Consider the following 15,799-nt stretch of genomic DNA (forward strand, 5'->3'; position numbering starts at 1 on the left):
GTAGGCCCACCACTCTCTGGTTGAAGGAATGTCTCCTCGTTTCCATTTTAAATTGACCCTCTCTAACCCATGGGTCCTAGTATCCCCGCCTGATGGAAACAAATTCCCAACATCCACCCTTTCTAAGCCATGACAGATAATAAGTTCCTTGGCTTTTTGTTACCTGTTTTTTGTCATCGTCTTGCTTTCATTATGGTGTTACATTGGCAGTTTTCAAAGCCTCTGGGATATTTCCAGAATCCAAGCAATCTTGGAGGATTGCTACCCATATGTCCACTGTCACTGTTGCTACTTCCTTTAATATCAGTTGATGCAAACCATCAAGTTTAGGGAACATTTCCACATGTAGCCCCTTTGGTTTCCTTAGTACTTTTTCTCTAGTGATAATTATTGTTTTTATTTCCCCTCCCCTTTTGCTCCTTGATTGTTAAGTGCTTTTGGAATGCCAGTAATGTTGTCTTCTACTGTGAAGACGAGGGTAACGTTTTTATTCAATGTCCTGCTATTTTCAAGTTTCTCATTATCATTTCCCCTGGCTCATCCTCCAATGGCCTATGTTCACTTTGGCCTCTCTCTCGTTCTCTCTCTCACGCGCGCGCTCTCTCTCTCTCTCTCTCTCTCTTTTTATATATATATATATATATATATATATATGAAGGAGCTCGTACTGTCCATTTTGATATTACTTCCTAAGTTTACCTTCAAATTTCTTTTCGACCCCTTTTCTTTGGGCATCTTACATTGGTTTTGGAACTTTCCCAATTCATGGTTTATCACTAATCTTTGCAATATTGTATGATTTTGCTTTCAATTTGTTACCATCTTTAACTATGTTAGGCAATAAATGATAGCCTGGCCAACAATGCCCACATCCCTTGAATTAGTTTAAAAAAGAAATTGGTAAATTGAAGATTCTGCTGAGTGATTCTTCTATATCTGCAACCTTTTGAAAGTCTCCATTTCAATCAGAATTTGGAAGGTTCTGATGAAATCAAGTAAAAATGACTCCATAAATGTTAGGCTGTTAAATACAGCCTGAGTAACTATTCAACGACCCAATGCTTACCTTGCACACTACCAAATGCACCTCCTCCAGCCTCTGACTTGAAATCTGTGAAGCAGATCATTCTCCACCCATGCCAAACCTGACCCCCACTCAAAATCCAACTGTCCCTGCCCCTGCTGGATCTTATTTCTCGCACTTATTGTAACCTACACTAAACACTGCAAAACTTACCTTGGCACCACCTTGCCATCTGGCACTCAACTTACCAAGCAGCAGATCACCTATTCTCCCAGTACTCTTAACTTCATAGTTAGCTTTTACTATTGTTTGACCACAGCTGTGATTTAAATTTAAGAATAAGGTAGCTGACCACTGTGAAAAGAGGACATGGTTTGTCTTCTCCAACCATTCTGTGCTATGAGAGAACTATCATTGCTCCATATTTCTGAAGGAGCGCTGATCAGCCTCTCAGAAATGTGGAACTGTCTCCTTTCGTTTTAAAAAAAAGGACAGGCTGCTACTCCTCAGAAAATCTCACCTGTTACGCTTGGAATGCTACAAATCTAATCCAAGTGCAAAAGAAATGTATTTCATATTGCATTGCTTATGATGAGCGAATGCTATACTTGTTTAATATCTGCAAAATCCATTTTGATGTTGGCATTAACAAAGTCATAAGTTCTTTTCAAATAATCTTATAAAAAAGGAAGCAATCCAGTTGAATTAAATGGGATACCTGAACTGATTAAAAACCAAAAGCACTGCGGATGCTATAAATCGGAAACGAAAACCAAAGTTGGTAGAAAAACACAGTAGGTCTGTCAGCATCTGAAGAGCAATTAGAGTTAATGTTTTTGGTCCAGTGACCCAAAACTGAAGGGTTAAGTCTGACCTCTCTCCTCAAATGCTGCTAAACCTACTGAGCTTTTCCAGCAACTTTGGTTTTTGCGCCTAAACTGATGTTTGCTCTTTATCTGCATTATTCTGCTTATTGACAGGGAAGGGAATTAAGGATTTTTATGACTATTAAACATTGAGTGCCACCATTTGTAGAGATGCTTCGTGGGCACTCTATTGATGTTCGTAGATTTGGTCAATTTTGCATTTTCTATTTGAAATTGCAATTCATGTGCATCAAATGAATTAAGCAACATGGATCTATGTATTTAAATCTGAAAGAAAACCTGACTTCTGTTCCTTAATGATAAGGTCCTGGGGGGTGTTACTGAACAAAGAGACCTTGGAGTGCAGATCATAGCTCCTTGAAAGTGGAGTTGCAGGTAGATAGGATAGTGAAGAAGGTGTTTGGTATGCTTTCCTTTATTGGTCAGAGCATTGAGTCTGTGAGTTGGAAGGTCATTTTGCAGCTGTACAGGACATTGGTTAGGCCACTTTTGGAATATTGTGTCACCCTCCAATGAGAAGGATGTTGTGAAACTTGGAAGGGTTCAGAAAAGATTTTCAAGCAAGTCGCCAGGGTTGGGCTATAGAGAGAGGCTGAAAAGGCTGGGGATGTTTTCCCTGGAATGTGTGACCTCCTAGAGGTTTGTAAAATCATGGGGGGCATGGATAAGGTAAATAGACAAGGTATTTTCCCTGGGTGGGGAGGCCAGAGCTGGAGGGCATAGGTTTAGGGTGAGAGGGTGGTGTGTGTATGGGATGAGCTGCCAGAGGAAGTGGTGGATGCTGGGACAATTAACAACATTTAAAATGCATCTGGATAGGTATGTGAATAGGAAGGATTTAGCTAGATATGGGCCAAGTGCTGGCAAATGGGACTGGATTAATTTAGGATATCTGGTCGGAATGTACAAGTTGGACTGAGAGGTCTATTTCCGTGCTGTACATCTCTATGACTAAAATTCAACCAATAAACATCAGGTCTATTAGCATCTGAAAAAAAATGAGAGTGCGCTAACTTTCTGAGCCAACCTTCTTCAGAAGTAGCAATATTGAGAATTGATATTTTCTCTCCTCAGATACTGTTGGACGTACTGTACTTTTAATGCATTTGTTTTATTTCAAAATGTTCTGTTACATTTTATAGAAGGGGTAATAATTATTGATTACTTCTTTAAGATGTTCTATTGATTGATTGATGTGAGGGATCGATGGACCATTTTTTAAAAATTCCGCATCCATTGCTAGTATCAAGTGTGCCAAAATCTGGTATAACACCAGATAGGTGCAAACTAAAACTTCCTTTCCTCAACAAAGCACTGTAACTTTAGCAACTACTATTTTCATTTCCCCGACAAGAGGATTTCAACTATAGCAATCTTCTTTTTAGAAAATAATTTATACTTGCTATTATTTATACTTCCAGCTAATTAGTAATAAATCTTAGTTGAGGCTGTATTTGAAAGCAAACCATAATCCTTAGTCAGACTATTGAATTTGTTGTAAGTCGTGACTTTTAGCATTGTACAGATGTTAGCAGAGCACCAATGCTTTTACAAAATGTTGCTGTAATATATTCTACAGAAAATCATTTGGAAAATAATTGCATACCTAATACAGATTTGGCCATAGCAAATTTAAAGGAGATGTAAAATAACCATTTTGATTAAAAGTAAACATGATACATTTAGCAAGCAGATTACACCAATTTGGAAAGCACTGATCACTTCGTATTTTTAAAGTATGTCCCCTCTACATTGCAAATTATAAATCACTAAAACACATGATGTTTTCTGTTCAACTTGACACTACTTTATAAATTTCATTAGGCCCTCTTCGCTTGAAATTTATATTGTCCTCTCGCACATTGAGAGTGTTGAAGACAGATTTTTATTTCATCAGTAGTTTGTAACAACAATAGACTTCTTTCCTCTGTTAGTTTTTAATATTGCAGACTGGCATGAATGTGACTGGAATTGTTGTCTTGCTGCACTGTGGATGGAGGTTAGTTTTCCTTTTAAGAGTAACTGATGCTGATGTTAGCATGATGATTTTCAACAAAAGTCTGTATTGTGTAATACTTGTTAAAAATTCTGTATTTTTGTTTGTTTTTATAGTGGATGAGTATATTGCAGTTGCAAAGGAGAAGCATGGCTATAATGTGGAACAGGTTTGTGAAAAAACTATTCCAATAGTTATCTTAGAAGGCAGATTGCACACTTCAAATTTAGAGTCCAAAACTTTGGTTTCTTGTTGTTTTAAGGTTTTTTATAATGTTTAACCACATTAAACAGAAAGGATTTATTTCATTGAGACATTTAAATCACTTAAATAAACCATGTATTTTTAGTTGTCAGATCGTATTTGGCTGCCTGAATTCCATCAGTGAAACTATTTTCTCATCAGATATACATTTTATACTAAGAATTTAATGTTGGTGCAAAGTGTTTACATTTTATGCCAGTAATAAACACGTTATAAATCCTAAATTAGCGCCTGATCTGACTTTATTGCAAAGTAGGCAGTCTTGTTCTATTATGAGAGATTATCATTATGAGGTTGGACATAAATTATGTCATTTGCACTGAGTTGTATCTGTACCACATGTTTATTGTATAAATGTAATTAAAGAATAAATTCATTATGTGATGTCATACCATCTGACTCAAAAACTCCAGCTTCCATTCTGATTTGAGTAATTAGGCAAATAAACCAAACAGACTGTTATGTTGATTAAAATTTCTCTAGAACCTTTTGAGTTACGGAGAAAACTCTTAAAATTGTCCATTCTACCTGCTTCCTCATGACCCTTTTTGTAATTTTGGGTGAGGATGAGTTTGGGATCAGCTGCTTCATGCACTGTTGAATAGACAATATGGTGACAATATTTGGAGGAGTTACTTATGACAACTAGTAAGTGGAGAGATCTTAACAAATTTAATAGCAGGATCACATTTGAAATATTTACTTCCATTTGCTAGATAACTACCAATCAAACCAAAAGACTGACCAGCTGATGATTGGGAAGACCTAGTGGGATGAGCTGTCGCAGTACCAGTTGCAGGGAGATGGTTTTGCAGCAGATTGGCTTAAGTTCTGATGACCCACAGCAATACTGGAAAAGCAGTTAACTGCTAGGTCTGGCAGATCTTCACTCCTTTAGTGACTAGATTTCCCAAATCCTGGAAACCTGGCTTTCAACCAGATGTAATTAAATACATGTGCTACTAAACTGTGAGGTGCAGACCTTCATTAGTATGTTTTTTAATTGCTATCCAGCCTCTTGAGGGTAAGCTACTTGCCTGTGTCCTGTCCTACCCCAGTTAAACTGGAAGTTGGCAAATTCATTGCAGATTGAAGTTGAGTTTCAGACTTTTACATTGTTTAACCCTCTTCCAGGGGGAAAAAAAGGGTTGTAGGCAGGTGGTTAAAATCCCTTTTACTATATTATTGCAGGAAAGTTGGCATTTCAGGTGAGGGAAAAAAAGCAAAGGGGGAATGGAGGAGAAAGTCATCAGCTGTGCAAAGACAAATTCTGATATTCAAGGGACAGAATTGTGAGAAAAACCATGAACTTCCTGAGAACCCTCTAATGTGTCCTTATAGGTTGAATGGTCAGTGCCTCACTTTTGTCCAGCGAAATGTGGGAAAATCCAGTAGCTCTTTGGGAGAAAAAGTTTGCCCTTAAGTTGTTACTTGCTTTGACAAATATTGCCTAAATTTGTGGTTTTCTAATACTTGTTACTTAATGTGTACCTCAAATAGGCTTTGGGGATGTTATTCTGGCACAAACACAACATAGAGAAGTCATTGGCCGACTTGCCAAACTTCACCCCTTTTCCAGATGAATGGACAGTAGAAGATAAGGTTCTGTTTGAACAGGCCTTCAGTTTCCATGGAAAGAGCTTTCACAGAATTCAGCAAATGGTAATTACCTTTTGTAGTTTATTTCCTCAATTTTACTGTAACCTCCTTTGACACTGAATTCAGGTTGTATTCTGCTGAAAAAGATGAATGGTGAATATATTAATATAGAAGCAAAATACTACAGACTCTGGAAATGAGAAATATCAAAAAAATTGCTGTAAATTTTCAGGTTTAGTACCAATTGTTGAGAGAAAGAAATGTAAGATTGCTGGCTTTTCATCACTTTAGATCAAGCCAAATTCTTGCTTTTAATAAGATTAATTCTTTTGATTTTGAGAAATCTTTAAATAGGTTTTAATTCATTATTCTATCCCACCTGGCAGAAACCATGGGGGTGAGAAGTTAGGGGACAGTTGCTTAGCAGTAATGTTACTGGACTAGTATATCCAGAGACCCAGGCCAATGCTCTGGGTAATAAACCTGATACCCACTCTAATGTTACAGGAACACATTCAAATACCAATACAGTATCTGATATTTTAATTTGGCTAATCTGGAATTAAAATTTAGTATCAAGGGTAATCTTGTAAATTGAATTGTCATTCACAAATGGTTCACTATTATTCTTTAGTGAACTAAATCTGCTGACCTTACCTGGTCTGGCGTACATGTGACTTCAATGCGGTTGACCCATAAATACATTTGAAATGGTCTCAATTGTATCAGACCTCAAAAGAAATAAAACTAGATGGATCACTGGCATTGACCTAAGCATGGGAAATGACAACAGCACCACCCTATCTAGTTGAGTCTGAAAAATCCCCTCTAGGAGCTTGATCCAAACTTGGGTGAGCTAGTCAAACAGTAGCCTGACATTGGCCATAAAGTATATGATTTGTGGAGTATGACAATGTTCTAAACACAATCATCATCATTCCTGGATATGTCCTGTCCCACCAACAGGGCAGACCCACCATAGTTGGGCAGCACAGAGGTATTCAGTTGGGAGAGAGTTTACTTGGAAGTCCTAAACATTGACTCCAGACTCCTTGAAATCACATAGCAACACGTCAAACGTGGGCAAGGAAACTACCTGTTGGTTGTCAATTATCACCTTCCCTCAGCAGATGAATCAGTATTCTTCCATGTTGAACATCAATTGGAAGAAGCAGTGAATGTACCCTGAGTGGGGGTTTTAACATCTATCACTAAGAGTGACCGTATCGTACCATTACTAGCTGACCTTGCTGATCCATGAAGGGCATAGCTACTGGACTGTGTTTGCAGTGGTTGTTGAGGTAAAACCTATTACACCTTGTCCTCGTCAGTCCACTTGTTGTGAATGCATCTGTTCATAACAGTATAGGTAAGATTAACATCACACAATCTTTGTGAGGAGCAAGTCACAACTTCACATGAGAGAGCCTCCACTGTGTTGTGTGACAAAACCACAGTACTATTTAGGATAAACTCAAACTGTGTTCATTAGGTGCTGTGATTCATCAGCAGCAGCACAATTATATCCAATCACAGTCTACAATCTTATTAACCTGACATATCCCTCATTCTACCATTATGCTAACAAGCAACCCTAGTACAATGAGAATTGCAAGAAAGCCTGCCATGAGCAACACCAGACATCTATGCACCCTGTCACTTTTACTGCAGTGTGCAGAGCTCTGAGGTCTGTACATAACAGCAGCTTCTGCTACTGGTTGTCAAGGTGCTTTCATGTTAATTGGCATGCACAGAACCTCCGAACAGCATGGGCACCAAGCCTAGAAGCTGCATTGCCAGAAGTTACATTTTTATATATAAAAATAAGGTGCCAAACCGTTGAAACTACATTGCAACGCTACATGTTGTGAAATGGTGTAAGACAGAGCTGAATAGTGCCATAAGCCAGAGGATCAGTTAAAGCTCTTCAAGGCTTCCCCATATCTGGTTAGTATTGATAGCGGATAATTTAACAAATGACTGCAGGTAGAGGCTTCACTGATATCTCCATCTTCAATACTGGTGGAGCCTACAACATTAGTACAAATGATGAGACTGAAGCACTTGCAAACACCTTCAGCAAGAATGACAAGTGGATGACCCATCTTGACCTCCTCTTGAGATTCCTGGAATTTTAGATTGGTCTTCATCCAATTTGACTGTGATAATCTAGCCAAACTATTCCAGAATGGTTACAGTACTGACAGCTGTTTGATGGTGTGGAAATTTGCCCATGCCATGTCCTGTCACAGAAAGAAAGATAAATCCAATCCAACCAATTATCAACCCTCAAGCCCAATCTTGATCATCAACGTAGTGTCAAAGGTGTTACTGACAGTGCTATCTATATCAAGCAGCACTTACACGCCAATAACTTGATCACAGAAGTTCCATTTGGATTTGCAGGGCTATTCAGCTCCTAACCTCATTACAGCCTTAGTCCCAGCATGACCTGAGAGGTGAAGTGAGAATAATTTGCTTGACATCAAGACAGTACTTGACTGAATGTGGCATCAAAAGTGAACCTGCAAATCTCTCCACTTGTTGGAATCATGCTAGCACAAAGGAAGACTTCTGATTGTTGGAGGCCAATCATATCAGCCCCAAGATATTACTGCATGGTTTCTTCAAGACCATATCCTTGGTCCAACCATCTTTATCTTCTTCGTCAATAAACTTGCATCTATCCTAGGATCACAAATGAGGGTGTTTACTGATATTTGGACAGTTTTCAGTACATTCACCATTCCTTAGATATTTCAGAAGTCTATGAGCCATATGCCAAAAGACCTGGATAGCATTCATCTTCAGCTGATAGTATGATTCTGTATGCATGTGTAAAACAAATGACACGCCAAATGAAAACAATTACTGATAAAAGTTTTACTTTTTCTTTTGGCTTTTATTTCAATACAAACTAGAATCAATTTTAAGAAAAACATTAGCAGGCAAATCATACTTAGTACTAACAGTAAATTGCATTTGCAATAACATAGAACAAAGATCAGTAAAGCACAGGAACAGGCCCTTCAGCCCACCAAATCTGTGCTGACTGTGATGCCATCCTAAATTAATCTTATTCTGCCTGCACATGGTCCATATACTTTCCCTGCCTGTTCATGTGTCTAAGTGCCTGTTAAACATTGCAATGGACTCTGCTTTTACAACCTTCCCTGAGATCGTGTTCTAGGCAACTACTACTCTTGGTGTTTTCTTAAATAAAAAAGGTTCTTTGCAAATCTCCTTTAAATTTTGCCCCTGTCACCTAAAACCTATGCAACCTAATTTGATATTTCCACCCTATTTCCAGGGAAAAAGGCTGAAAATCCACTCTATCCATGCTTGTCATAATTTTATATACTTCTATAAGATCACTTCTCAGCCTCATATTGTCTTTGCTCGAACATCAAAGTTTGAACAACCTTTCCTTATAGCTATTACATTTCAAACCTGGGCAACATCTTGATGAACAATTTTTTGCACCATCTCCAAAGCCTCCACTTCCAATAGTGTGGCAGCTAAAGTTTTATATAGCTGCAACATGACTCGCTAACTTTTATACTCAGTGCTCCAATCAATGTAGGCAAGCATGCCGTATGTCTTCTTTACCACTTTATCCACTTGTGTTGCTACTTTCAGGGAGCAATGCGCTTGTACCCCAAGATTCCTCTGTATAGCAGTACTTCTAAGAGTCTTGCCATTTTTGTATACTTTCCTCTTTGACCTCCCAAAATGCGAGTAAACCCTATCCAATTTTTCTACCACTGATATAAGGCTCACCAGCCTATAATTTCCTGGATTATCCCTGTTCCCTTAAACAAAGGAACAGCATTGGCTTTCTCCAGTCTTCTGGAACCTCACTTGTAGCTAAAAAGGAAAGAAAGATCTCAGATCTATGTCAATACCCCAGTAATCTCCTCCTTTGCCGCCTTCAGTATCCTGTGGTAGATCCCCACAGGCCCTGGAGTCTTGTCAACCTTAATGTTTTTCAAGACACCCATCACCACCTCTTTCTTAATGTTGACATGCCCAACATACCCCTCCCTAACCTTCCCGTCATCCATATCCTTCCAGGTGAATACAAATGTGAAATATTCATTAAGGACATTACCTATTTGCTTTGGTTCCGTGAACAAATTCCCTCCTTTATTGTTGATTGGACCCAACTTTTCCCTCACTACCCTCTTGTTCCTAAAATACTTACAATATGCCTTGGGATTCTACTTAATCCTGTGTGCTAATGCCATTTCATGACCCCTTTTAGCCTTCCTAATTTCTTGTTTAAGTTTCTTTTTGGCTTCATTTGTACTCAAGGGTCTTATTTTGATTTTATTTGATTTTATTTTGGGCGGCACGGTGGCACAGTGGTTAGCACTGCTGCCTCACAGCGCCGGAGACCCGGGATCAATTCCCGCCTCAGGCGACTGACTGTGTGGAGTTTGCATGTTCTCCCCGTGTCTGCGTGGGTTTCCTCCCACAATCCAAAAGATGTGCAGGTCAGGTGAATTGGCCATGCTAAATTGCCCGTAGTGTTAGGTAAGGGGTAAATGTAGGGGTATGGGTGGGTTGCGCTTTGGCGGGTCGGTGTGGACTTGTTGGGCTGAAGGGCCTGTTTCCACTCTGTAATGTAATCTAATCTAAAAAAAACCTCACATGTGCGTCCTGTTGATTTTCGACTAAGCTTTCAATATCTTGTTATCCAAGGTCCCCAAATCTTATCGTAGAGTCATAGAGATGTACAGCACAGAAACAGACCCATTGGTCCAAATCATCCATGCTGACCAGATATCCCAACCCAATCTAGTCCCACCTGCCAGCACTTGGCCATATCCCTCCAAACCCTTCCTATTTATATACCCATCCAGATGCCTTTTAGATATTGCAATTGTACTAGCTTCCACCCCTCTGGCAGCTCATTCCATACATGTACTACCCTCTGTGTGAAAACGCTGCCCCTTAGGTCTCTTTTTTTATATCTTTCCCCACTTACCCTAAACCTATGCCCTCTAGTTCTGGACTCCCCCACCCCAGGGAAAAGACCTTGTCTATTTATCCTATCCATGCCCCTCATGATTTATAAACCTTTATAAGGTCACCCTATAACTCAAATCCTCCAACCCTGGCAACAGCCTTGTACGTCTTTTCTGAACCCTTTCAAATTTCACAACATTCTTCCGTTAGGAAGGAGACCAGAATTGCACGCAATATTCCAACAATGGCCTAACCAATGTCCTGTACAGCCATAACATGACCTCCCAACCCCTGTACTCAATTCTCTGACCAATAAAGGAAAGCATACCAAACGCCTTCTTCACTATCCTATCTACCTGCGACTCCATTTTCAAGGAGCTATGAACCTGCACTCCAAGGTCTCTTTGTTCAGCAACACTCCCTAGGACCTTACCATTAAGTGTATAAGTCCTGCTAAGCTTTGCTTTCCCAAAATGCAGCACCTCACATTTATCTAAATTAAACTCCATCTGCCACTTTTCAGCCCATTGGCCCATCTGATTATCATCTTTATCTTTCATCCTCACAGGAACATGCTAGTCCTGAACTCTGATCAACTTGCCTTTAAAAGACTCCCACATGTCAGATGTGGATTGACCCTCAAACAGCCACCCCAATCTGATTTCTCCAGTTCCTGCCTAACACTGGTCCAGACTATCTCAAAACTTAAAGAATTATGATCACTGTTCCCAAAATGCTCCCCCACTGAAACTTGGATCACCTGGCTAGACTCATTCTGCAATTTAGGGTCTAGTATGGCTCCTTCCCTAGTTGAACTCCACATATTTCAAGAAGCCTCCCAGATGCACCTAACAAATTCTGCCCCATCTAAGCCCCTGGCACTTCTGGAGTCCCAGTCAATACTAGGGATGAGCAAATCACCCACTACAACAACTTTGCTTTCACATCTTTCCATGATCTGCTTGTATGTCTATTCCTGTATCTTGCACTGGCCATTGGGAAGCTGATCTTAACCCCATTATAGTGATTGCACTTTTCTTACTCCCCAAGGTCTATTAATATGGCCTTGCTGGATGAGCCCTCCAAAATGTCCTCTTTTAGTGCAGGTGTGGCATTTTCCTTAATTAGTCCTGCAGCTCCTGAACCCTTTTTACATCACTCTATATCTCACCTGAAACATCAAAACCCTGGAGTATTGAGCTGCATGATTGTTCCATGTACTAATCCAGACTCTAAAATCATCTGCTTTGCCTCTTATATTTCTTACATGAAAAAATAAACATCAGACCACCAGTCCCTCCATGTTCGTTAATCTGGCTCTGACACTTCTTCCTTATTAGACTGACTTACTTTTTCCTCAATCATTCCACATGCTGACTTACTGCTGTTACCCCAAACTCCTGCCACACTAATTTAAACCCTTGCCGGTTGTACTAGCAGACCTCCCGGCAAAGATATCAATGCCCCTCCAGTTTAGGTTCAACCTGTCCTCTTTGTACAGATCCTTCCTGCTTTGGAGGAAATTCCAATATATCTGAAGTCCTCCTTCCTACACACCAGATCTTTAACCATGCATTCAACTGTGTTACCTTCCTATTTCTGGCCTCACTAACACATGGCACAGGGACCAACCTAGAGATCCTGCTTTTCAACTTCTTACTTAACGCCTTAATTTTCCTTTGCGAGATCTCATCTCTCTTAATGCTTACCTGTTATTACCAATATGATCTCAATCTCTGCTTACCCCCCTTTCAGAATATCTTGTGTCTGCTCTGAAGCATCATTGACCCTGGCCCCAGGGAAGCAGTGCACCATCCTGGAGCCTCACTTGCATCCACAGAAGTGTCTATCTGTGCCCTGACTATAGAGTCCCCTAACTTACACATGGATCCTTCTTGCTGTACAACAGGGCCAATTGTGGTACCACTGATCTTGCTGTTGCTTTCCCTTGAGAGGCCATATCTCCACAATAGTGTTCAAAACAATGTGTGTTTGAAAGGGGAATAACTACAGGGTACTCCTGCACTGCATGACCATACTAAGTAGTATTCCTCATGGTCTCCCAACACTTCTGTCTGTGTAGCTCTTACTTGGGATCAAATATGAAGGTAGGCTAGCCAGTAATATTAGAAATGATAGTAAAGGTTTCTTTCAATACATAAGAAACAAATGACAGGCAAAAGTAGACATTGGGCCACTTCAAACTGATGCTGGAAGCCTAGTGATGGGAGATAAGGAAATAGCTGGAGAACTTCATAAGTACTTTGTGTCAGTCTTCACAGTGGAAGACATGAGTAATATCCCAACAATTAAAGGGAGTCAGGGGGCTGAGTTGAGTATGGTTGCCATTATAAAAGAGAAAGTGCTAGATAAGCTAAAAGGTCTTAAAATTGATAAATCTCCTGGTTTCGATGGGCGAAGTGAGCTACTGGTATGGATTGAGGATTGGCTGTCTGACAGAAGGCAGAGAGTTGGGATAAAATGTTCTTTTTCGGAATGGCAGCCGATGACAGGCGGTGTCCCGCAGGGTTCAGTGTTGGGGCCGCAGCTGTTCGGTATATATTAATGATCTGGATGAAGGGACTGGGGGCATTCTAGCGAAGTTTGCCGATGATACGAAGTTAGGTGGACAGGCAGGTAGTACTGAGGAAGTGGGGAGGCTGCAGAAGGATTTAGACAGTTTGGGAGAGTGGTCCAGGAAATAGCTGATGGAATTCAATGTGAGCAAATGAGAGGTCTTGCACTTTGGAAAAAAAATACAAGCATGGACTACTTTCTAAACGGTGAGAAAATTCATAAAGCCAAAGTACAAAGGGATCTGGTAGTGCTAGTCGAGGATTCTCTAAAGGTAAACATGCAGGTTGAGTCCGTGATTAAGAAAGCGAATGCAATGTTGTCATTTACCTCAAGAGGGTTGTGCTACTGAGACTTTATAAAGCTCTGGTTAGGCCCCATTTAGAATACTGTTTCCAGTTTTGGTCCCCACACCTCAGGAAGGACATACTGGCACTGAAACGTGTCCAGCGGAGATTCACACGGATGATCCCTGGAATGGTAGGTCTAACATACGAGGAACGGCTGATGATCCTGGTATTGTATTCATTGAAGTTTAGAAGATTAAGGGGAGATCTAATAGAAACTTACAAGATAATACATGGCTTGGAAAGGGTGGACACTAGGAAATTGTTTCTGTTAAGCGAGAAAACTAGAACCCATGGACACAGCCTTAGAATTAGAGGGGGTAAATTCAGAACAGAAATGCGGACACATTTCTTCAGCCAGAGAGTGGTGGGCCTGTGGAATTCATTGCCGCAGAGTGCAGTGAAGGCCAGGACGCTAAATGTCTTCAAGGCAGAGATTGATAAATTCTTGATGTCACAAGGAATTAAGGGCTACGGGGAGAATGTGGGTAAGTGGAGTTGAAATGCCCATCATCCATGATTGAATGGCGGAGTGGACTCGATGGGCCAAATGGCCTCACTTCCGCTCCACTGTCTTATGGTGTAATGGTGATATGACCAGCTTGCTAAATGTGCATTAACAATGTTCTCTGCCTCATGGATGCTCCATAGTGAGTCCATTCGCAGCTCCAGTGCAGCAGATGAGGAGCTGCAGCTGAACACCGTTCCTGCATATGTGGTCACCATGAACAGTGGACGTGCCTCTGATTTCCCACAGGAAAAACATTCTGAGGCAGAGTTCTCCTGCTATTGTGAGCCTTAGCAACTATTGACAATAAGCCAATTACACAATCTTACCTACTACTCACCAAACTCAGGTTTCTCAGTTTCTATTTCTATTCTTAACAAGTTACACCCATAAAATTACAAACTTTATACTCTGTTTCCCTCCCGAGTACAACACACTCCATCTTTAGACTTGGTTCTCACAGCTTTTCCAAGTTAAGCATTCTGCTGTTTGGCATCAGTTTCAGCCATTAAATTCTTCCCAGTTCAGATTTTCCTCAGCCATAATTCCTTCCCTTTGTGAACTTTGTCAATTCTTCGTGGTATGGAGCTTTTACCCAACCAGCTCTCTGTCTCTTTCACAATGGCAGTCTTCTTTCCAGAATTTCTCAATCCTCTGCTCCGCTTGGTTATCGAACCACCTTCACCATTACACAGTATGGCTAATTTTTGGACATTTATTCACTTTGAAGTGAAAGAATCAGCTGCATCAATCCTGAATATGTCTTCCGATTGTTTGGAACTCCAGCTTGCTGAACACTACTTCTTTTCAAATCTCCATGCTCCTCTTCATCTATCTGCCACGAGGTCATTGTATTTTAACTTGCTTTCTATTAGTTGGGGATTCCTGGAAGCTATACCATTACTGCTTTTGAGTCAAAAGCTATCACACTGATAAGTTGCAAGTAACATTTATGCCAGGCAAAAGCCAGGCAATGACCATGTTATTTCTGAAAATATCTAACCATTTCTGCTTGACATTCTGCAGCATTGTTTTTACCTTACTCTTGTATAGATTTGGTTGTCACTAACGAGGCTTGCATTTATTGTCCACTCCGAGTCGCATCTGAACTGATTTTTGGGGTGCAGTTAAGCACAAACCACATTGATACTGGTCTGGAGACACATATAGACGAGTGTTAAGGACAACAGATTTCCTTTCCTAAAGGACATTGGTAGATAAAGTGGGTTTATACAACAATCAGCTAATTATATGGTCACCTCTAGTGAGCCTTCAATTCCAGATTTTTAAAAATGTAATTCAAATTTCACTATTTGCAATAATTGAATTCAAGCCCTTTTATTAGAATAGGGCTCTAGATTACTAGTCTAGTTACATAAGCCACCATCTCCCCATATCATCAATTCCCCTACCATCAACATTCCAAGGGTTGTTATTGACAGTAAACTTAATGGGACTAGCCATATGAATTCTGTGGCTAAAAGGGAACCTCAGCGGCTTGGAGTTCTGCAGTGAATAAGTGCTCCCTGAATTCCCAAAAGATGTGTGCTATCTTTAGGACACAGGACAGAATTGTAATGGAATATTCAACACTTGCTCAATGAGTACTGCTTCAAGAACGCTTGAAGC

At 40.2% G+C, this 15,799-nt stretch overlaps 1 protein-coding gene across 5 annotated transcripts in view; it reads left to right on the plus strand.

Annotated features, from left to right (window-relative positions):
• rcor3 (REST corepressor 3) overlaps nt 1-15,799 on the plus strand; it is a 68,023-nt gene that overhangs the window by 11,017 nt on the left and 41,207 nt on the right. For all 5 annotated transcript variants that reach the window (XM_043695752.2, XM_043695757.2, XM_043695753.2 and 2 more), the window contains exons 4-5: nt 4,024-4,076; nt 5,672-5,833. In XM_043695752.2, the coding sequence (XP_043551687.1) occupies nt 4,024-4,076; nt 5,672-5,833 (215 nt within the window). The remainder of the gene's footprint in view (nt 1-4,023; nt 4,077-5,671; nt 5,834-15,799) is intronic.

The sequence above is a fragment of the Chiloscyllium plagiosum genome, unplaced genomic scaffold (assembly GCF_037043375.1).
Source record: "Chiloscyllium plagiosum isolate Xiang-an unplaced genomic scaffold, Cpla_swu_hap1 HiC_scaffold_10, whole genome shotgun sequence".
Taxonomy (NCBI): domain Eukaryota; kingdom Metazoa; phylum Chordata; class Chondrichthyes; order Orectolobiformes; family Hemiscylliidae; genus Chiloscyllium; species Chiloscyllium plagiosum.